The following is a 24262-nucleotide window of genomic DNA, read 5'->3' as shown; positions in this document are numbered from 1 at the left end:
AACACCTGTTGATCCAGCTGTGAACATCTGCCACTTCCTCATTTCACACACCCTTCAAAGTGTCCTTGTGCCATAGTGGGTGATCATCTCTGATATCTCCAGCGTTTTTCCTCGACTCTCACTCTTTTTATTAGGACTGAAATTGGGTTGTGAGGGATTTGGGGTGGAAGGTGTGACTTCACTCTCTCCTTTTATGCTTCAGTCTGCCCAGCACTTGAAATATTTAAAGACGTTTTTGGAAGGCATACATAATAGTGCACAAATTATCATCTGCTGATTAAAAATGTTAAGATAACTTAAGAGACAACAGACATTTTGTGCTGTCTACAGTGTATGTAAAAGAGAAAGCAGTTGCCATAGAAACTAGCTCATCACATAATATGAACTCTGAATCTGAGATGGAGTTCTTTTCAACAAAATGGACTTTCTGTTTCTCTGATATGAAATAGAATATATCTGGTAGTTATTACAACATTGCAATCAATGCTTTCATATTTTTTTGGTTTCATTTTAAATGTTGGCAGCTGAAGGTGGAGTGTATAATTCCACTTGTCTAGGGGAAAAGTGTAGATTGTATGGCACTAATTTTATTTTATACCATCACTCCTTGATTAGGAAGAAGTGATTATTTCCTGCATTGATGTTAATAAACATAGATTAATTTCTCTGAATAGAAATGAGATCAGTTTTGCTCATCAGTGAGATGTAAAGGATCTTTATGCCAGGTTTTAACACATCCACTGGGTGTGGCTTTGCAGGCAGGGTTTGTGTGTGATGGCTGCAAGGAATGATTAACACTAATAGAAAATAAGCTGTACATGGTGTGAAATCATTTCTTACATGAAAGTTACATTAAAGAATCCTGAAGTCAGAAATGATCAAGTACAAACAGGTAGTAACTGCAGCATTTGAGGTGGTGTCATGTAATTTCTAAGCAGAGAGGCAAAAATACGGTGTTGGTCTGCAGAAATGATCGATTTACAGTAAAATCTCTTGATTTTGATTTGATTGATCTCTTGATTTGTTTGAAGGAGCTTGTGCTTTCTATGTGAAGATCAGTGTATGGCAAAGCCAGACTCTGAATTTTCTTATTGATATTGTTTCAAATTTTGTCCAAATCTTGAGAGTGTAGTTTCTGTGATACTGGATTGTTCCAAATATTATAATTAAATTTACTCAGTAAATGTCTGTTGCACAGAGGAGGGAATGCTTGCTCACAAATTAATTAATGGTTTTTAGTTATTTTGAAAATTACTTTTTCATATCACCTTGTAATGTGTTTGAGACAGTTGTTGAATAGAAGGAAGTTGACTTCTCCTAGTCCATAGAACAAGTGCAGCAATTTGGAAAACAGCAGTGCCATCCACTTCAATCATTCCCCTGAGTGCTGGAGGGACATCCTCTAATGGGGGACCAGCATTCATTCTGGAGTTTTTTCACAGCATCATAGAATAATTTGGGTTGGAAGGACCTCTGGAGGTCACCGTGCCCAACCTCCTGCTCAAAGCAGGTCTGACTTCAAAACCAAATCATGTTGCTCAGGGCCAAGTCCAGCTGAGTTTTGAAAAACCTGCACTGGTGGAGATTTCACAGCCTTCTTGAGCCATGTGCTCCAGTGCTTTATAGATCCAGTGTATAAATCCAGCTATAAATCTCTTTTCCTGGATATGCAGCTGGAGTATCTGTTGTTAAAATTTGGATCTGTAGGTTCTTGCCCTTCCTTCAAGAGGAGTCTGCCTCTGTTTTCTCCACAATTCCTTATGCTCAGTTGAAGACAGCAAATCAATTTCTCTTTGGTGTTTAGTTCTCCAGGCTGAATAAACCTGGCTTGGTGAACTCCCTGCAGGTCCTGGTGGCCCATTCCTCAGCTTGAAGGGTTTGAGGTCTCTGTGGATGGGACCCTGCTCTCCACACTGCCTCCTTACCCAGGAAATGCCATCCACAGTGTGGCACAGAGTCACTGTGTCATCATCCAGGGCTTTGGAGCAGATGTTCAGCTCTATCAGCCTCATCTGAACTCTGTTTGACTGTACAGACCCTGTAAAGTCTATCAAAACCTTGCTAAAGTCAAGATAAATGACACTACACTTCTCTCCTTTCACTGCAGAAGACAATGATTTTATTCAAGCCTTCCTTGCCTTGGTTAATCCAGCTTACTGTTCCCAGTGACCCTTTTATGCTTCCTGTGCTTGGAAATTAATTTCATGGAGTTTTACGCCATCATTTTTCCAGGGATGGAGGTTAGGGTGTCCTGTCTGTGATTACCTACTAAGGTGCTATGTATTGCAAATTAAGTAGTTAAATTTCTTAGAGTGTGCTTTTTTCTCTCATCCCTTTTCTAAAGAAAGATTATCCAAAATCAATTTAGTCTCTCTTCCTTAGGTCATCAGATGTTAATTCCATTCACTCACTGCCACCATAAATCAAGTTCTGAACAGTAGTCTGGCTGTTAAATGATACATATCTTGATAGGAGAGATCCTATGATCTGCTCAGTTCCTCAATTCAAAGGTATTTTAAATACCAAGTGAAAGAATGAGACACTGGGCGAGAAATGGTGACAATCTGTAGTTTGGAATGTTAACACCACTTGTTTTGGCAGCAGTACTGCTCGTAAAACAATAAGATCCATATGGATGCTAATTTTCCCAATTTTGAGTAATAAATACAACCTCTTTATGGTTTAAGTAATGATATTACTCAATACCACTGCAGGGTCCAGTAGATGGTTTCATGATGAGGTAATAAATAGCGATTTTGGAGAGCTGATTTATTTGTGTTTTTCTTTTATGTGGTTTCTGATGGGGGAAGAAGAAATCCCAGAGCCAGTGCAAAGCCTTGCCCTCTCCTGTAGCTGACATACTTTGGCTGAAGATATGTCAGCTGAGAAATATGAGCCCATCCATACAGCTCTGCACGCTCCCACATTAAAGTATTATAAAGGAACCTTCAAGTGGAAAACCAGTAACAAATTGCAGCTGAGATGCTTATGGCAAATTGCACTGCCCTGCGTGCCCCAGCACTGCTCTGCCTGTTCCTCCACATTCTGCTTTAGCCAGGGAGAAAAATGGGAGCCTGCTCTGGTTTTCCTCTGTTTCAGGGACAGGAGCTGCGAGGGGGAGAAGCCCCAGACCCCCATGGTGGGGTTGGGATGATGTTGCTGGCTCGGACACAGGTTTGAGCATTTCACCACTAAAATCTCTGCAGCTGTTTCCCCACTGGCCTAACCCTGGTGTCTGTAGCAGCTCCTCAAAGTGTTTGCTGCCTCAGAAGTAGGGAATTTGCTCTCCCATCCCAAGGAGGGGCAGCCAAATGCTGTGTGCTCTTTCAGCCCTGCTCCCACCCCAGTGCCATGCCCGGTGTGCTCCCAGCTCCAGGAATCCCAGATCCCCTTCCAAGCTGCTCCATCCCCTTTCCCAGCAGAGCTCTGGGCACACCACACCCCACAGGGGCTGGGCTGGGGTTTGTCCCTTCCAGTTCTGAGCCGTGAGTACCAAAGAGGTGCCAGCAAAGGGCTCCTGTGCTGCTCTGGGATGTGCCAGCAGGGAGATGGGACACAGTGCCGTGCCAACTGTTGGAGCTGGGTGCTGCAGCCCCTGGGGCACTGCCTGTGTGCTCTGGGACCACCAGAATCCTGCAGGGATCCGGCTCAGGAGAGCCCATTTCCCATCCCCACCTCTCAACTGTGGGCTCTCAGGCAGGAGCAGCTGGCACAGCCCTGCAGAGCCCATGTGCTCCTTGGGATGGCTCCACACGTCCCCTCCTGAGTCATTATCTCTTGTCTTTTCTGCTGCCATTTGGTGTTTCTGTTTTCCCTCACACCCAGATAAGAGCAGGGATTTTAGGTTCTGCATTTGGGGATATTCCAGATAGAGAAAACAACATGAGTCCTCAGCTGAGGGCTGTGGGCTTGTGCTGGCCTCAGACATTTGAGCTCACAGAACTGTGCATACCTTCTCTGCAGTTTGTCTTATTTGTCTTTCTCTTTTTGAAAATTTATTTTTTTAAGAAACAAATTAGAAATAAAGTCCATTATTTTAAAGTATGGTGATTATTTTCAGTATGGAGTCAGACAGCAGAGCTGTTCCTCGGCCCAGCCACCTTTGAAGAAATGATTGTCACCTTACCTGAACAAAAACTGTTTCTTCATTTGAACCAGTGGCACAGACTGTGACAGTGATTTAAGGTCTTTAGTGTTGATTTCATGCAAGAAAATATTTTTCACAGTATGACTTTAAAGTAGACTTTTTTCCCCCAATTACTCTACATGTTGGCAGCAAATTAGCTTTGAGGGAATATTGTGCACATCATAGTTCTCTGTTGATGTATTGGGGAGTCATTTTTGGATCTTTTAGCTCAGTCAGACCAATGACTGACGTTGTTCATGTCTTCCCTTTCTGTGGATTTGAAAGACTTCCTTTTGACAGGGAGGGTGAGATGGAAAAAAAGCAGCCAAAGTACAAGAAATGATTGGCAAAGTGATGATATCATCGAGTGTTCAAAGACTTTGCAAATTGAAGCTTATTAAGCTGACATTTTGTCTTCTATTCAGCACTAATTGGAATCATGCCTGGCTGCATGATGTGGAAGGTACTTAATACCTGAGTGTTTATCATGACAAAATGACAGGAATCGATGTCAGGGATGCTGTAGATTTCTGTTTAATGGAGAAAACAATATATTTCAAACTGCAATTACATGTCTCAGAGTCATTTGTATTCATGTGTCTGAAAGTCCTCCTAAAATACCACAAATAAGAAAACTTCACTTTTGACCCCTAAAATATTGGACTGGTCATGAATATTCTTTTTTCAAAGTTGTTCTTCTGAGTTCATAAAATCATCACTAAGATAGTTTTAGGGGGGAAAAAAAGGCAAAAAACAGACACAAAACCCTCTGACACAGTGTTTTCACCTGAAACAGATCTGAAAATCCACGAAGAGTGAACTCCATCTTCCACACGGGTGATACAATTCTTCTAAAGTTGTCTCTGACAGCTTGAGTTCTTTTGTAGACTGTGCTTTCTGCTGAACTGGCATCTGTAAAACGAATTTAGAAAAGAGAAACAGTGGAGAAAGTGATTTTTGGAAAGGCAGCTGCTGCAAACACAGAGTACACTGGAAGATTTGAAGGAAGCTGCATGTTCTCCTGCTGTATTTGGTATCCTTGGGGATTTCTGGGTTGGAGGGCACCTGTGGCCTGGCTGGGGTAGCAAAAGGACCAGTGTGTTACTCTACATCTTCATCTTGGGCCTTATGAAATTCTGATCTTCAATTAAACCTCTAGTTTAACATAAAATTAGTGTTTATCCAGCAGTGGATGAAACACTGCTGAACAGTGTTGATGAAGCTGGTAGATGACATTGTTACCTGAATTGCTGGTTTTAAGGGAGTAGGGATTGGTAATTGCAGAGTAATATGTTTTTAAAGAACCCAAACAAAACAGAAACAAGCAAAAAAAACCCACAAACAAACCAAAGGAAAAATGCCACCCCAAACACAAATCAGTGGAGTGTGGATGCTCACAGGAATTACTGGTCATTAAGTGACTGATCCAGCTGCCTGTGTGTCTCCAGCAGTCCTGTAACTAATGAGATGTTGACAAGCAGTAGTTTAGGGGCTGCTGGTAATTATTTGTATTGCTGGAATCCTCTCGGGGGTCTGAGTCTATGTTGTGTTAGTGAAAACATGGAACAACAGACAGTTCCTGTCCCTGAGAGCTGGTATCATAATTGTGCTTGTGGGATGCTGCAAGTGGGGGCAGCACAAGGTTGGGGACCTGAGATAAACGAGCTTCAGCAGTTGGTTTCTCTCTGGGTTGGTGTGGTTGGAGCAGGGAAGCAGAAGACACAACACAGGAGCTGCCTGCTTTGAGTGCCTCTAATAACATCTAAAAACGCCCTTCCATGGTTTGTCTGGAGCTCTGAGACAGCTGAAGTGTGCTGGCCCCTTGCCACATCTGCAGTGGCTGCTGCTATCGGGTTCTTGTGTCACTGTGAGGAAGAGGAGAAGTGTTTGACTGAGGTGGGAGATGAGCACCTGAAGAACACTTTTGTCTGTTCAAAGTTTGGGAAGCCCTGTAATGATTTCCATGCTTACAGACATGCTGGTTGTTCATCCTACTCAAGTTTAATAATAACTAAATTATTATATTTATAATATTATAAATATTATGAAACTAACTGCAAGCCTTCTGAGGCTGTGTATTTCATGGATTCCTTCATGGGAAAGCAAATTTAAAGAATAATTTGTTATTGTTCCTTTTATCTGTTGGATGCTGTTATTGGGGAGTGCAGGGAGAGTGGAGGGAACAGGACTCAAGCTATCAATATACCATTGGTAATATTAGACAGAAAATAGTAATTTTTTCCTGCTAAAATCAGTTTGGGATACATGAGGGAGTGTGTTTGTATATATATATATATATGTGTGTTTCTGAGTGTGTGTATATGTATTATTGCCCTCTAATGGATAGAGTCTGAATGGCTCAGCTTTGTCTGCTTGTATGGGGCTTGTAGCAAAACATTTTTTTCAGGATGTCTAATATTTCCTATTTTAGAAGAACTTTATAATGCTTATTCAGAATTCTGATGCATTTTTTGTGAGTAACATTCCTTTAGTTTGTGTAATTAATTTGGAATTCTGTAGAAAGTCCCACAGCTTTAAGAAGCGCCTTTTCTTTGTTCTCTGAAGGTTTATTTCAGCTCAGCCATAACTGCTTGAAATTGAACATTTTATTCTGCTATTTTTACCACAGTACCAAAATAATAACTGAATTTTGAACAGATTTCTCTACAGCAATGACACCAAGGGCCTTTTGGATGTGTAGATCCTTCTCCTTTGCTTTCTTCCATCCAGAGCATGTCCCTGCCCAAGCACCCTGGGTATCCAGGACCTGCCCAACTCCTGAGATGGGGATGGAAGAGGGAATGAGCTCTTCTCTGGCCTGACAGGTGTTCCCAGGGGCTGCTCCACCCCACCCTGCTCAGCAGCTTCCTGCCTGCTCCCACGTGTCCTCTGCTTTCTAGGAAAAGTGGCAAAAGTGTGTAATGTAACATTAATGTAGACTGAGTTCCCAAACTTACATGAGATTCATGATAAAGTCAAGTGGGCTAATGATGTGTGGTAGGTTAGGGTGTGTTTTGCTTTTTAAATAAAAGTGTCTTTGAAGGTAACTGTGGGATGACTGAAGGAGGAAGGCTGCAGGTTTGTTGGGAATGGGATTACAATTGTCTGTACTCAGAGTTGTCCAGTATTCCATGTGCTTTGTAGTGGAATCCTATCTCCACCATGTTTCTTCCTAGCAGGGCTCTGTTTCCGTTCAGTAAATACATGTGGGGGAATTCCATTTCAGAATGATGTTTTTTCTCTCTGCAGCTACATTCTTTTCCTTTCCAAACTTTGCAGTGCTTGCTTTTGCAGCAGGATAACAGTGCAGTGTTTGGGACACACAGCAGAACAGCCCTGGCTCATGGATTCCTTCATCTCCCACTGCAGATCCATGGAGCAGTGAGTGTCCAGAGCCACCTCCCTCCCCTCCAGGGGGCTGCTGAGGGAGGTGTTACACAGAGATTCCTGATGGATATGGATTGCAACAAGACAAATATTCCTACTTATGAAATCCTGTCAATATTCAGGGCAGAACAGCAACTCATTTCACAAAGCTCTGCTACAACACCTCCAGTCTCTGCACACTTTTAGCTGAGTCCATCACATTTCTATTTATGATCCAATTACAAGCTGAATGTAGGCTGGAAGAGCAGAAGGAGCAGCACATTAATCAAATTCCCTTGTAATGACTGTGATCTCATGTGGGTGATGCTCTGAGGTGTGATACAAGGTAGGGCACACAGGCTTTTCCTGTCCCTGCCCAGGGCTGGGCTGTCCCTGGGCTGTACCTGCTCAGCTTGGCAGGCATCCACAAAAGGCTGTTGTAGTGATGGGAGAGCTTCTTCTGGCAGCAAAAGAAATTGTCCCCATGTTTCAGGCTACTGCATTTTCCATTTGTGGGGAAAATAGAAAAAATTTGCATATGTTAAGAGAGATGAGGGATGTTGCATGAGCATCTTCTCTCAGCCCAAGATGGGGATTTTATCGCATTTCTAAATATTGGTGTTTTTCTTCTGAACATGAGGTTTCCTAGCAATATGCTTTTTCCCTTGGAAAAGTTATTTTCCACTTACAATACACTGGCAGCCATTGTTTGTATTGTTCAGGATCAGCCCTGGGATTTTTCTAAATGTTATTTTGATTTGATGACTTTGTTCATCAGTGAATTATGAAAGCTCTGATTGTTTAGGGCACAAGAAGGGCACAATGCATTACTGGGTCACATGCACACTTAATGCATGCACATTGTGGTGGCAGTAGTAATAGCTCCATTAAAGAACAAAAGGTAGCAACACATAGAAGCTCTGGATCTGGCCAATCCCCTCAAATTACCATAAATATTTGAGCAATCTGAATAGTTTTGGACTCTGTAGTAAAGCTTTCCTGTTTTTATCTGGCACTGAAGGAATGTGGAATAAAGTATTCATTTAACAAAGTATAAAAATATGTGTGCTATGCAGTTATAATCATGTGTCATTAATCAGAAAATACTGCAGAAACTCTGACAAATTAAAAACACAAGGATGTGTCTGCAAGGGCTTTTTCAGTCATTAAAAAGCTGCTTCACCTCTCAGGCAAACTATTTAATGGCAACTCCTTGCTCAGTGTACTGACATCTTCAAAGGCTCTGACATCTGTCGGCCTTTGAACTACCATTAAAAAATATTATCCCATTTCCATTCTTTTATGCCCATTTTTTTAATTATAGTCCTTCTTTCAAGTTAGGAACATGGTTGGTTTAAATGATGCTGTCCTTTCGTTTTCAGCCACCCAGCTGCGGTTTGAATAAATTGATGTGGAATCAAAGGCGGGACTTTAAAGGGAAAAGGTTTGATGGACTTGGACTCCGAACCAGATGAGGTTTTATGATGAAAAGGGTTTAATCCCAGCACAGGCATCGCTTCTATCAGTCGAGCAGTACAAAGCGATTCATATATATAGGTTCACGAGAAATGATCTATTTTTTTTATTTTTTTTTTTTTTATTTTTTATTTTTTTTAAACAGCACAGATCTCTTCAGGACTTGCAAATGTGGCATTAGCTAATATTCAGAGAGCTGATTTCCTTTCATCCACCAGAAGCTTATGATTATAGTACAGTTCTCGAATTGGAAATGAGAGCTGCAACACAGATTTAAAGCTCTGCTGTCTGATTTGTATTCAATATACATGTCACTGCGGGACAAGCCAGTCTAGGCCGAGCTGGTTCAATGAAGGGGAAAACAGTTTCAGCATCAGAAATTCTGGGGGGGGTGGGTGGGAAAGGTACCAATTAATTCTTACTTGCTCTACCTGAGTATTGTGTGGGATGCTTAGTGGATTACTCTCATTGCTGAAGCTGTGCAAACCAGCCCTTGTGATAAGGTTTCTTTGGTGTCTCTGGCATCAGAGGCTGTGAGGGAATATGCAGGATTAATCAGTGATGGCTCCTAAAGCAGCCATTTATACAGAAGGCAATGTTTGTTTTTCTGTGCCTGAGTTTGAAGGAGGTTTAGCAGAGACAGCCCTGCTATTCCTTTATAGCCATAGCCTTCATTAATGTGGTAATTAGGCCTGTGTGTGGGGAGAGCCAAAATCTCTGTCTCACAAGTGCATCAGAAACCATTTTTCAAAACTACCACCTCAAGGTATCCAAGGAACAATCTCTCTACTAAATCCCTGATCTTTGTGTTAGTAAAAATGTGCTACATGATTTCTTTATTTTCACAGAGTAAGGTTGTAGAAAACAGTGATGCTTTCCAGAGAAGGAAAGCAGCAGGTTTAAAAAGTCTGCAAATTCTGTCCCCTTAGAAGGCTGATGTACAGAAAGGAGCCAGCTCCATTTGGTTCTCTGCCTCCAGTCAGCAATTTCTTCTTCAAACCCTTCCCACAGCTGTTGTTCCCTGACAGAATATTCAGTTTAGGAGTAGTACATTTTCCCTGATTTCTTAGTGCAATTTTGAGGTTGTGTTTTGGGGTTGGTTTTTATTTGAGAGAGTAATAAATATAAACATGGACCTTTACAAATGGGTTATTTTATTTGACTGCTGTTTCACAGAGTCGGCATGTTTAGCATGTATTTAGATTTTTGTATTTAAACTGTGTATTAATATTTATTCAGAGTACAGTAGATCCAAAACAGTTGCATAAATAAATCTGAAGAAATTCCTGCCCCAGGATGCTGTGGCCTATTTGTCATTCAGAAAACGAAGTGGCATCAGCTGAATTCAAGGACAAACCGTGAAGGATGAAAAGGACAGAGATCAACAGAAAGGTGCCAGAGGAAGATCCTGAGCCAAAAACCCTCTCGATTTCAAGATTAGGAATGTTAGGCACAGTATTTTCATCTGTTTTGAACAGATCATGCTATGATTGATGTCATCTTTCTGAACTGGTAGCTGTGGAGCAGGAGGCTTCCAAAAGGTGTCTGAAATCAGGAGAGGCACTGTGGAGATGATGGGAATTGTGCAGCAGCCCTGGAGGGTGAAGGTGCAGAGAGGGACACTTGAAGCAGCATCAGCTGGGTGGGGGTGGCAGTAGGTACCAGCACCTGGTGCCTGAGGTGCTTGAAGACCACCTTCTCTAGGATTTTCCTCCTCAGACAAAGATGACACATTTATGTGTTTTACATCAGGATTGTCTCCAGACATAGACTACTAGAATGTGTTTCTTCCAGTGAGAAATTGGTTTGAAAAGGAGAAAGCCAAAAGTTGGAACTGTGTGTGTAATTCTTCATCTTATTTGTGTAAGCAGCAAATGTGAGGATGAGAATTTACCACAACTGACTAACAGGAATACTGCAGCTGTTGCTGCCCTGCAGAAATGAGGGATCTGTACAGTCAGAAGCTGATTATTTCTTTCAAATCTAAACCTGTGAGTGATACAACCTTTATTTCTGGAGCTGCTGGATTTCAGGATTCCTGCCCACACATATTGCCAGTCATGAGGCTGAGAACAAGGACTTGATGTTTGGTTAAAGGCTGTCACCTTCCCTGTGTGACACCAAAAATGAGAGAGGTTCCTGCTGCTTGGCATCCTTGAGCAGAGCAGAATAGGGCAGGTGGTGCATTGAGATCCTCTGTTGTTGGCCCAGAGACTGACAGCATTGGCTTCCTTAGTTGGCTTCTTGTGATTGATTATGCTGGAGTTGTGAAAACTTCCTCTTTTTCACCTCAGTAACAGTGAGGGCAGAGGTTTGAGCTGGGAGCCCTCCTCAGGTGCCTGCTGAGATGGTCCTGGCAGAGGCCTGAACGGGAGCTGCTGTCCAAAGTGGGCTTTCCTACAAGTATCAACTTCAGAAATTAAAGATAGCAGATATTTTATGCATGGATAGCTGATTACTGAGGCTTTTTATCTGTGTTTTGTCCTGTCAGGTTTTGTGTCCAATGCCATTTCTATTACAGTCATCATAAAACCCTTATGGGATGTGTGAGGAACTTGGGAATATTCAAAAGTTGCGTGTTTTTAAGCAACAAATGCATCCAAAATAAAAGTGTGTGATGCTTTTCTAGGTGTTTTTTTCAGGCATGGAGTTCTTTTGGCTCTTTTACTTACAGTGAAATCTTTTCTATAGTTGACAGGCAAAGACATTCCCATAGACAATGCAGTGCATTCCTCTTCTGGGGACAAATTGGGAATTATAATACATTTAATTTTGCTGCCTCATGGAGATGAATGTAGTAATCCTTAAATCTGCACTACATCGTGTCTGCATTTAAATCAGCATTACACATTGTTCAGGAAATGTTAATGCTTTTAAATTTAATGTGTGGAAAATTTAAATGCAAATGTTTTTTAAAAGCTTTGACTTAGGGGATGCTGGACACAAAATGCTCTGAGATTGACAGCTGCTTCTTCCCAGTCCACTGCAGAGATCTTTGGGCTCCATTTCTGGATTCCATTGCAGGAAATTCCTATCCTTAAATATCAGCAGCTTTTCCTCACTTTCAGAACAAGCTTTACTCCGATGTTGTTTCAGAACTGAACATATCTATAACATTCATCTGAAGGGAATATTTTCCTTTCAATCCTGAAATGCAGAAATTAAAGTTTTTCATAAAGAAAAACAGGGAAGATGTTTGGTGTCACTTGCATCAATCATCATTTAGGGATGGATTGTTGTGAATTGTACAATGAAGAAAACCTGGTATTAACATGTGGATTTTCCTTTATTTTTTTAGCCACTCTGCATTTTATTTGTATTTTATTCTCACAAGTTAAAGATCACTGCATTAAACAGGTATTTATGGATGATTTCTTTTCTTATCTCCATCAAATTTAATTTCCATTAATGCAGTTATGTAGATTGTAATGTGCCCATTTGAGTGTCTCCATTAAAATTCTGGGTAGAAAGACAGAAGGAAATTAGTCCTTTCCTCACAGGTCCCTTAGCAGTTTTATTCAAATAATTTTGTTTGCACAGGGAAGAATACAAAGGTAAACATTCCTTTCATCAGATAAAAGTAGAGGAGAAGGAAGGCGGAATTTTTAATTTTTGTCTCACTAATCTGTTTCAAAGCAAATACAGTAAATCAGGGGAGGAGAAACTGCTCTGGATCAGTCTCCAAGGCAAGAGGGCCAAGTCTGTTACAGGTTTTAGAAGAGTGAAATGGAAAATGTATTTACATTTATCTCAATTTCAACTCGGTGAGTAATCCTTTGGCTCACCAGTTCTCTGCATTGTTTTGTTACACGTGTAAGCTCAAGGCTCTTCCCTTCCACTAAAACTCATTTTGTTGGGAAGGCAGTGACAATAACCAACCTAGATGAAGTTCTGCTTTCTAGCTGCCGTTAACTAAATTGGAATCAAATGTACTTATGTAAATTAAGAAGTGGAAATAAGCTCTGTTAATTTTAAGCTCCTTGTGGAGCTGTTCAAATGGATGTCTGATTTTCTTTCTTCCCCCCTTTCCTTTTTTTTTAAGCCCAGTTTGTAGCTTAAGTGCCATTTACATTAGCTGGGATTTAGGCAGCAGACTGGCTTCTGTGAAAGTCCAGATCTACTTCAGTTCACTTCTTTTGGGAAGAAAAATCATCAAAATTTGTGTTTTGCTTAATGCCATGTCACAGCAGATCTCAAAAACGTGCTGCCCCTTTCTAAGATGTAGAAACCAGAGTGAGGCCAATATTTTCAGTGCAACTTTTCCCTCCTAGCTTTTTGATACCTGTGTGTTACTTGTTTCTTTTCAGCCTTCAGAAATACCTGGCAGAGTCAGGTAAATTTATGTTAATAAATGTTAAATTAACAGGTAATTTAACCCCCAAATTGTCCAGAGTCAGTGAACAGTTTGGGGGTTAAATTACCTGTTAATTGTTGCCTGGGCGTGTTTATTTATAGGAATGACACAGACAGACTCATTTTTCATTAATCTTGTTGGAAGTGGAGCTGAGTAGAAGGTAACTGTTGTTCTTAGTGAGTCAACACTTGCAGTGTGGTTCAGGAAATGCTAAACAGTATTAGACAAGACAGAGCAAATACATTGCTAAAAAGTAAAATCTCTTCTTGAAGGGTGCTGGACCTTCCTTGGGCCAGTGTTCAGTGCAGGGGTTGTGGTGAGGAGGGTGTTGGCCATGGTTTGGATGCCAGAGGTGTTTCCATCCAGCAGCACTGCACAGGTAGGGAGCTGTTAAACCAGTCCCCACACCGAGCTGAGACCCTGGGAGATACAAATACACAGGATTAGTAGGAATAAACTTCTATCAGAGTCATAAATGTTAGAGGAGTTTTTCAAAGCTCACACAGTGCTGGAATAGCCCAAGTAAGGAATCTTACCAAGGAGGGTTAACCTTTAAAAGCAGCTTAATGCTGTTAAAATTAATGAAATGAATATGTCAGTTTGCAGCTCAACACCTCCCTTTACAAATCCCAGGGGGTATTTTCAAGGGAGATGTCAGAGGTACAGTGAGCAAAGGTGAGAGGAGTTGAGGTTGTGTGGGGATGGAGCTGATAGACCTTTGCATAAATCCTGGAAGGTGGGGCCTGAGATGTGACCCTGCTGAGCTGCACACGTTTCACTGTCACTGCTCTTACTGAGCTGCTTTTCACTGGACATTCATCTGTCTGAGCCTGGAGAGCTTCCCCTTGTGCTGTGCAGCTGCAGATTAGTGAGTGCAGCTTTGGTTTTGTGTCAGTTTTCCTCCAAGACCTAAACTTGATAATTCCCAACCTGATTTATAAACTGAGGACATTTCACTTATGAACGTATTAATAACTTCACCCCATCACTGCAATGTAGTCAAATCTAGGAGATATAGAGAGAAATATATATATAAGTAGGATGAAGGTGGCTCCTTTTTAAGAAACTCTGCAATAAAACCAACGTTCTGGAAAGATTTTTTTCCCCTCAAGAATGAGAACACTTCAGTGTGCACAAAATACTATATAAGCATACAATAAAATGCATCTCTGAGTATTGAAAGTGGTATTTTAGTGTTTCCAGGAAGTCTTAGACCACTGTCCAGGACTATTTATAATGGTGGGGGTGCTAATTTCCATGTTTTCCCCTGCAAAGGTTTGCACAGCCCCTGTGCTCTTGGAATGATCTTAGGAGCTGAGCCCAAGCTGCTTGTCACTGAACTGTTGTTCATTTTCACTTCGTTTCACACCATTTCATTTATCTGCTCCCTTAAATGCCACATTTATGGGCCTGTGTGTTCTTACCCAAAAGGCATTTAAACTTGACAGTGTAACAGATTGTGCTGTGAAAGCTAAATAGCTGTTTAGTACTTATTCCTTCGAATTTGTGCTCTGCCACATCATTACCCACGTGATAATGTGCCACTAGTTTTCTTTGCAAATGAAATCTCATCTTATAAAGTATTCATAATATTGGCAAATTGCTGACTTTAGGAATCAGGAGAGAAAAAGGGTAATAAATTCTTTGCATATTTTAATTGAAATTGCCATAGTATAGAAAATATTTTTAATGTAGTTGTTTAAATGGACATGATTGAGTTCAATAGAAAGGAGCCACAAATAGCTGCCAGCTGGCTGGACTGGCCAGTTGGAATTCCTTTGGCATGGAGAAATGCAGGTATAGTGGGACCAGTGAGTCAGACTCAGTAGAATGATTTGTGGACACAAAGATCTGAGAGCCATTAGGACTGTGCCTGGCCTTTGGTTGGCAGGGTCCAGAGGGTAAAAATCATGTCAATAGTTTCTGAAAACCAGAATAAAATCAGTTAAGAGAAGGATTGTTGTCCCTTGCAGAAGCTGCAGTAGAAAAACTCATTAATATAAACCAATTTTGTTCTAAACATAAATCAACATTACACACATTTGAAGTTCATATAGCTACACTTTTTTTCTAAGCTTAGAGCTGCAAATATTTATTTTTCAGACTTCTTTTATGTTAAATGCATTGGTTGTTTTTGTGATGGGATAGAAACTTGTATGATCTGTTTGCCAGCATTTGATAAAGCTTTGTTTACTCACAAGAAAGCCAAAGCAGTTTGGATTCCCCCTTTCAGCAGATAATCCCCTCTGAGGTGTTTTACAGTAAATAAACTGCGGGGCTGGGACAGGACACTTCATCCCCCTCCTCTGGGACACTGCCCTGCTCATGGCTAAAAAGGGAGTCATTGTCACCACTGAATCACTGGGTGTTCCTACTTCATTCCTTATTTTCCTTTCACTTCATCATCAAAGTGAGATTTGTTTTTACTGCAGACTGCCTTTCCCTTGACGGGACTGATCTCCTTTCAAAAGTAATCCAGAGGCCAATAACAAATGTTATGGATGCCTCATCCATCGCTGTCACCCCATGGCAGGCACAGAGAGACAAATGTCCCTTTCAGAAGGGCCCAGCTGATGTTCCCCAGCACACACTGCTCATTTCAGTGTTCTCAGGAGGAGGAAATGCTGAGAAGGTCTTGGCACACAGAGGCAGAAGCTGCTTATCTGTGCTCAAATAGGACTTACAGGCTGATATTTGAGGTTATTATCCTAGAGAGGATCTTTGGGATCATCCAGCCTCGTCCAGTGCTGCTGCTCAGAGGTTCAGGGGGTTTGTTGTAGGTTTTTTAAAATGTTACATGCCAGCAAAATTCAGCACAGCAAAGTGAGCCCTGTGCAGTCATCTCTGACTGGAGCCAAGTTAACCTAGCACAGAAAACTTCTGAAACTCATCTTGAGGAGCTGTCAGGAGCCCCTTGAGCAGCTCTGGGGTGTTGAACAGTGATGCTCTGTTCCAGCAGCCCGAGTGCTCCCAGCAAGGAGAGCAAGGAGATTGCTGCAGCTTCATCTGCTGGCACCTCTTAGTCACTTACTGTAATCTGCTGAAACAACACCTCAGCAGCTCTGGATCTGCACCTCGGGGAATAAATTAGGAGTGCATTTCATCTTCACTCTCCACTGCCTTGTTTTTGTGGCTGTAAAACGCCCTGGCTGCTGGAGCAGAGCGCTGGGTGGATGTGCTTGGGTGTGTAATGCACTGAGGAGGGACACAGCAAGCTCCGTGTGCTCTTCCCGTGAGGATGAAGATGCTGTCATGCTCCAGCCTCTTCCTCAGAAACTGATCCAAGGAAATGCTTCATGGGGGTGAAGTAGGAGCTCCTGGAAAATAAAGGGAATTTGGGTTATTATTGTTTTTAATTGGGCCGTAGTCATTCGGTCCATTTCTCATTCCTGTTGCCTGGAAGTGGAGCAGAGTTTCAGGCATCAGCAACAGATTTTAATTTAAACTTTTTGCCAACTTTATGTTTTCTTATGCAATTTACTTTTTAAAATGAAGAGCACATGTTTTCCTTCCAAATAACACGCAGTACATTTATTGGCATTTTAAATAGGCCAAAGTAAGTGACCAACCTTCTTCTTTTTCTTTCAAGTCTATTTTTTCCCTGCAGGCAAATTGCTGTGGGCTTATGACCCACCCTTTTTATGACACTATTTCAGCACAGATATTCTTAGTTAGAATTCTAAGTTATTTCTTTGAAACAGAAATAGAAATCACCACCTTGGCCAGCAGTTTCTTCATCTAAGGGACATACAAGTATGTCCTATAAACCTTTATGAAATCTCTGTCACACAGTTTATGTATTTTTGTTCCATTTGGGAAACTGTGTGAGCTGGTGTTGTCCTGTTTGTTGTCCTGTATGTGAACTAATGGTCATTTTACCAAATGCTCCCTTGTTTGGGGCATGGTCCTGTGGCATGGCCATCCTGGGAATTGCTACAAACTTCTGCATCCTTTCTAAAATAGATACAGATCTCTCTTATTTCATGTGCTCATACCCACACCACCAAAATAGAGACTACAACACTTCAATCCAGAAAAGGCAGCAAGTGACAGTAACATTTTGGCTCTGTTACATACTGTCAGCCTTTATTTCTTATGTTTAATCCTCGTTTAGCACAATAATAATTTGCTTAGATGGGATGTTTAAGGTGTTTTTTTCTCACAGCAGCTTTTGTACTCGAGCAGTTGTTTGGACCATGCAAACCATTTGGTTCCCAAGCAGAGATTTGGGCAGCCAGAGGAGACTTTGAGAAGCCAAGACTGAGAAAGAGGACTCAGTGTTACAAAGAAACCTTCCTGCCTTTGGATCTCCAGCCTGAGAAGTGAGATTTTGTAACTGCAGCTTTTCTTTTCCCACAGAATCATTAAGAAAAGACAGTTGCTCATAAGTTTTGTATTTCATGGATTTTTTGCAACTGAGAATTAAGTCATCTTGGGGCTTTTTTATTTTTTCCCCTAATTTGCCTACATTTAAGTCTAATAATAGTTTATTAAAGCTGGCATGTGGAATAGCAGAGTGCTGGAAAGTTTGGGATTCATTTCCTGCAGCAGTGGGTAGATATCCGTGTCACACAAAGTTGTCTCAGGCGCTGAGTTGGGCGTAAGCTGCTTCTGCCACTGACTTTGTTTATGGGAAAAACTAATCTGGCTGTGAGAACTGGACTTATTTGAAAGTAATTGACAAGAACTGTGTCTGTGATCCCCAATATAAGCTTTTTCCAGTCACTTTGGAGAGATTAGATGTCTCTTAACATCATCTTACTGGCGGTGAAGTTGCTCCAAAGGGACTCCTTTAATCATATTAGTTTCGCTGCCATCACCCCGTCTTCAGAGTCTTTCTTCTTCCCTAATAGAACCAAATCTGCTTTTGCCATCTATTAGGTCCAACATTAATACTCCTTTGCATATTAATTGCTGTTGCTTTACCTATAACATTCAGCTCACTCTCAGCTGTCCCCAGTTTTGGATCTGAAGGCTGGGAGCTGTTACTTTTTCCTTGCAGAAAACACTGGATTGTGTTTCATTTTCTAGTGACTTTGTATAAGAACCATTGAATAAAGAAGGAAGTAAAGCTTAAAAAGTGTAACAGGAATTTACCCAGTCTTTATTTTGGCTTGTAGTATCATTTGTGAATGAATTTTTGTTGTGTTATAAGAAGTTAGCCCTGATTTCTTATCCTAAATATTTTAACAAACTTTTTAAGGAACTTCTGAGCACTTCACTTATGTGTGTGTTGGGGGTGTAATTAAAATAAGTTTTTTTTTTAAAAAACAGGACTAAAAAAAAGAGGAAAGTAGGGGAATGAGCTTTTAGAAAGAACTCTCAGAGATGAAAAGATAATTGTGGCTATTTTAGGCAGAACTCACACTGGGGCAGCTGTTAAAAACCCCAAATTCTCCGTGTGTCAGTTTGGAACGCAGACCATATCACCCAGCAGCAATTACAGCTCTTATCTTCATGGAGTTAGTGCTGCTTTGCTTAAGGAAAAGCCAGGCAGGCTGTCATGTTCTTGTGATCTGGAGATGAAATCATTTTCCGAAAGAATTATAAAAGTACATTGCGGATTATAATTATACACTGAAATGTATTTTATGTTTTTATTCTGTATACAGATTTAATAAGAAATTAAACATGTGTAGAGGAAAAGCTCAGGAAAGGAAGGAAAGGATCTAGCACAGATTACAGTATATGAAACATATGCTTGAGATAATGCTGATAGGGCTGAAATATGTGGCCTGTGGTGGAGTTCTGTATACAAATGACGTTCTCATTCCTTCTCCACACACACTCTCTTACCTTTGACATAGTAGGGACTAATGCCAGTGAGTAATTAAGAAAGCATGGAAGCAAAATAAGTTTCTGAGATGGTTGATATTATTTAATACATGTTACAGCTGGGATAGCTGAAGGACAAACTGAAGGTTTGAAGGGAGACAATGTCTTTTATTACAACATATAGTCTAAATAGCTTGGAAAATAGGCAAACTTTCAAGTCTTGATTTTTTTTTTCCCTTTCTCAGATCACAGTATTTATAGGAGTCTGTCTTGGGAGATTAATGTACAAGGCAATAGATCTGATAGTCATTCATGTCCCAACTTTGGTCAGAAACAAATGTTTCCTTTTCAAATTTTTGTAGTAATGTGGTTCTCAGAGGCTGAAAATAAATGGTGTAGTTGAGTACAGAGAGTGTATTAAAAATGTCTGAAGAAGAAAAATAGTAGTTGGAGAGAAACTGGCATTCCAGGACAATGGGAACTTTAAATATACACTACTTTTCCTCAGATTTTCTTGTGAAACCTTTAATAAGCTTGAGCTGAGTCACCTGCACTTACTTGGTAGAACATCAGTTTCTGCTCTCAGTATTGTTACATCCTCTCTGAAAGAATTCCAGGCAACTGCAAAGTTTCTTGTAAAACAGGGAGGACAAAGGGGGAAATTCTGTGTGAGTTTCGTAGTGAAAGTGCTCATTTTCAAAATTACATTTATGAATGAAAACATGGATGTGCTTTCAGTGTCATCCATCACACTTAGCTGTAAGGACAGTGCTTTATGTCCCAGATGTGATGATGCTCCTGTACTCCAGTGAAGAACCCACAGAGGAAATGGACTTAGAAAAGTAACTAGTGAGAGTTCCATGCAAGTGTAATCTGAAGTAATAGATGTGTAGCTACTCCTGTGGTAAAGCAGCAGAGTGAATTCTGTGGAATTGGGTGTGACACAGTTTTATTCCTGTCACTTCCACCCCTCCCCCTTTGTGTTCCCCCATTAGGGGCCAGCAGTGATTGATAAATGAGTGGTGATACTCTGATAGCTCATTAGAAGGCAGCAGGTCATTTCTTAAGGACAAAAAAGGAGGCATGGGTAGGATATGTAGTGATTATATGCCCCAAGCTCCATTTCTCCTCCAAAAGGGTCCATCTTACCAATGCTTTGGGCAGGGGGAGCTGTATTTACCTGTGTGCAGGAAGAGAAAGGGAAGAGCAAGAAGAGAGGCTGGGAAAAGGGACAGAGCATCCTCTGAGTCTGCTCCTACCTCTGCTGACAGCCTGCTGGAGGAAACCAAGTAGGTTTTGTGTTGTGGGTTTGGGTTTTGTCACTTTGTTTGCTCTTCCTCTCAGGTGATCTCAGGTTTGGAGATCCAGATCCGCAAGCTGAGGGAGGAGCTGATCCAGGCGAACGCTCTGCGGAACCATCAGCTGCTGGACCTGAGCCTCCAGCGGGACGAGGAAAAGCTGAAGGCAGCTCGAGACAAGGAGGCAGCACTCAACAGTCTGAAGATGGAGATGGAAAAAGTGATATCAGACATGAAAATGAAGCACACAGCAGAGACAGAGGCAGCCTTGAATAAGGTAAGGGATTCGCAAAGAGCAGCTGTGTGGGGTGAAAGGGGAGTGATCACCCCGAAGGTCAGCTGAGCAAAGGTTCCCTAAGGAAAAATGTTTAGGGGTCAGCTGAGTTGAAAAGACAGAAGCAGAGCATGGGATGGCAGAGCCACAGCACGTGTGTGGGGTGTTCTGGGGTTCTGGGATGAAAAGCTTTGCTCTGGACACTCTGGGGCTGGGCAGCACCTCCAGCAGGGATGGAAGGTGCCATGAGGTGCTCAGGAGCCAACAGCACTTTAAAAACACAGGTGATTTCACAGGAAAGCCAGCCAGGAGCAGGCTGATCTTCCTCTGCTGGAATAGAGACTGTGGAAAGGGTGGTTCTGCCTAGCCAAGCTTTTTCTCTCTTAAAAAGAGGGTGAGCTCTTAAGGAGGGAAAAACTCAGGCTCAGGGTGCAAGGAAATTGTGTCTGGTTGCTCACAGTGGCTGCTCTACTTTTGCCTGTGGTGTACATCAAGTGAGAAAGGACTCTGGGTAAGATTTGAAAATAGAAATTAATGTTTCAGATTGATCAAGGCTTCCCTCCTGTTGTGTTCTGTGGGGTCACTGCCCATGTTCCAGCTTGCTGAGCATCCCTTGGACCCCTGTCTTGAATTCAAGTATTCCCCCCAGTTAGGAGCTAAAACATGCAAGTTTTATGTCAAAAGCCAAACTAAAAAAAAACCCTACTTAATATTTATGGTAGACTCTGTGTATGTGTAAGCAGATAGTTGCTGAAGTCTCTTTTATACATTGCATTAAGACACTAAATCACACATTTTCTTGCAAGGGGATGTGCAGTGGCACAAATTAACAATCTGCATGGAGTATTTGAGCAGCCTTTGTGCAAGTGACATTTCATTTACCTGCGTCAGGTTCTTGGTCTGTAATTTTAAAGAGCATTCGGAGGATTATGTTGGAAATCAGCCAGCCTGAAGCCATTAAAATGGCTGTGATCAACAATTCAGAATCTTTTCTGAATGTACAGAAAGCTCCGCTTGGCATAATTATTTAAAGCCAAGGTCACAGAAAGTATTTAAACCTTTGAAATTCATCATTAAAGGATTAATTTTAACTCAGGAAGACATTGTCATTTTTGCTTAAAAATGGAATTTGAATCTCAATTCTTTTCTTTCTTTGATCTTTTTTTACATGTGTAGTATAGCAAAAGAAAAGTTAACTTCTTTACATCCTCAAATTAAAGTTACAAATAATCCTTCATAGGGCAATATCTCTAATAGTCTTGAATTGTCATTTCTGTCAGAAATACTGGTTTTCTTTAATTTGTTGGATTTTTTTCTATTTTTCAAAAAATTTGCTAATTTTAAGCTATATTAACTGCTATTGTATTTTTTTTCTTTAACCCACTTCTCTGTTTTTACCCTAATCTGAAGAGCACATGTTGAGCAAAAGATAGGAGGGGAAAAGTACAAAACATCTCTGTTGAAAAGTCTTTCACAGACATGTGAAAATACCTGGCATTACCTTCCAATCTCCATTCCCCTTTCTGTTTCATTTCTGTCTTGCAGTTGTAGAACTGTGGAAACTGGCCACAAAATCTAAAACTCAAAGTAGCTTAGAGGGCAAACTCCATTTAAAGCTCAAAAGTAGCAGTTTCAGCTAATTTAGTTCAAATCTTGGTCCTAGTCTGTGGAACCTTGATGATTTTATCCAAGGGGGTGAACAGAAGCATCTTAATTGCAGCAGGAGCCTTGAAACCTTTTTATGAAAATATTTTCTATCAGATTTTGTTACCTGGGAATTTAGGACAATATGGGAGAAAAGAATGTTCTCTAAATTTACTTTTTTTGGTGCCAATTCTCTGAAGATTGCTTAAAAATCTAAAGGCAAACTGAATTTCACAGTTTAGGCGTGGAACATCTGACTGGCCAGATTTTCTGAAGGTCAGTCCATTCTCAAGCGAGGGATCTCATTCCTCTGTGATCTGCTCTGGGAATAATGATGATTTCTGTGGGGATTGCTTTGTGGCATTGTGGATTGTTTTTAACGTGAACATGAGGAAATACAAAAGAAATGATTCATACTTCAGTGACAAGAAAAACAGAACTGCAAATGGGTAAAGAAGATCCAGGATTCCTCTGGCAATGCCCTCCCCATCGTCCTTGGGGATGAGAAGGAGAGGAGTGAGGGGCAGAGACAGGGAAAGGAGGAGTTCATTACAGGCACACCGAACATTCAGATATTTGTTGGTGTTTGTAGACAGCTTTTTGATATTTAGGGACACATAATTTATTGAGGTCTTTAATTTTCTGTTGCTTAAAAATCTCAGCTTTAAGGCTGGGACGTTGTTTATTGTGATGTCAGTTCCTGAGCACTCCCTTAACCTCTGAGGGTTTGTCAGGGTTGGTGTCTGCTGGAGATTCCCAGGACATTGTTAGGACTGGGCACATTTTTTCCTGCTTTGCTCCTGTAAGATCCTGATGTGTTTTCAGCACTTTCTGTGCAGACCTGGTGGAGCTGACAGAAGTTTTAGGATCATTTTTCTGCAAAGCATTTTGCCCTATTACCTGTGAGGGTGGAGAGGCACAGGGTGCCCCTGGATCCCTGGCAGTGCCCAAGGCCAGGCTGGACAGGGCTGGGAGCAGCCTGGGACAGGGGAAGGTGACCCTGCCATGGCAGGGAGTGGAATGAGATGGGATTTAAGGTCCCTTCCAACCCAACCCAACCCAACCCATTCCATGCTTGTTGGATATTTGGGAGCACAGAGCCCTGGAGCTTGGGCAGGGCCAGGTGAGCTCCAGGTTGCATCAGCAGCACTTGGGGCACTCCTGGGCCAGGTGCAGTGCAGTGCACAGAGCTGGGAGCAGCTCCAGCTGTGCCAGGAGTGGCTGAAAGCAGGAGACAAAGTCTGAGTGTGTGCAGATGTGGGGCTTGGCCGCCGCCGCTGTTTGTAACGTTCTGTGGGATTTTCTTGGCAGAGGAAATGAGCATTCAGCAAGCACAGCCCGAGCAGAGCAGTGGACAGGCTAACAATGCTCAGAGGAAGCAACCTTGGAACACTGAAAATATCTCATAAAAAAGCTCCCTTTGAGCAGCACACATGAGTAAACTGCAGTGGGAGAAGATGATGATGGGTTTTTTTTTTTTTCTCTCTAAATAATTTTCAGCATTTAGCTTTTTATTGACTTCTTTTCTATATTTAAATAGATATTTTGACTCATTCTGTTAAAGGTTTATTCAGGTTCCAGGAACATCTAATTCTCTTTCAGCGCTGCTTTTCTTGTGGAGAAGTAATTTACATTTTTGTGTATTGACTCTACTGAACACACATGATATTTGATTACAGGACAAAGCCGTAGTCAAAAAAACCCCAAAACAAATTAAACACTTTATTTTTGGGGCTGCAGTTGATGGAAGGGAGCTGTGAAGTGATTCCCTCTGGAGAGATGGGACACCAAGGTGGCATCAAACCTGGCCAGAGCCGTGCAGATCCTGCTTGTAGACTTTAATGATGTCAATGTTAGTTGTACTCTGAGATTCCTGTGATTTTAAATCAAAATCTGTTTACAGTTTTTACCTGGGCCTGTTTGAAGTCCACATAAAACTCAGATACTTG

The 24262-nt window shown here is 41.4% G+C and overlaps 1 protein-coding gene across 3 annotated transcripts in view; it reads left to right on the top strand.

Annotated features, from left to right (window-relative positions):
- CEP112 (centrosomal protein 112) overlaps positions 1-24262 on the top strand; it is a 159611-nt gene that overhangs the window by 80008 nt on the left and 55341 nt on the right. For all 3 annotated transcript variants that reach the window (XM_058852388.1, XM_058852387.1, XM_058852391.1), the window contains exon 21: positions 20442-20672. In XM_058852388.1, coding sequence (XP_058708371.1) covers positions 20442-20672 — 231 coding nt within the window. The remainder of the gene's footprint in view (positions 1-20441; positions 20673-24262) is intronic.

The sequence above is a fragment of the Poecile atricapillus genome, chromosome 17 (assembly GCF_030490865.1).
Source record: "Poecile atricapillus isolate bPoeAtr1 chromosome 17, bPoeAtr1.hap1, whole genome shotgun sequence".
Classification (NCBI taxonomy): Eukaryota; Metazoa; Chordata; class Aves; order Passeriformes; family Paridae; genus Poecile; species Poecile atricapillus.
This window is presented reverse-complemented; position numbering and strand designations above follow the sequence as displayed.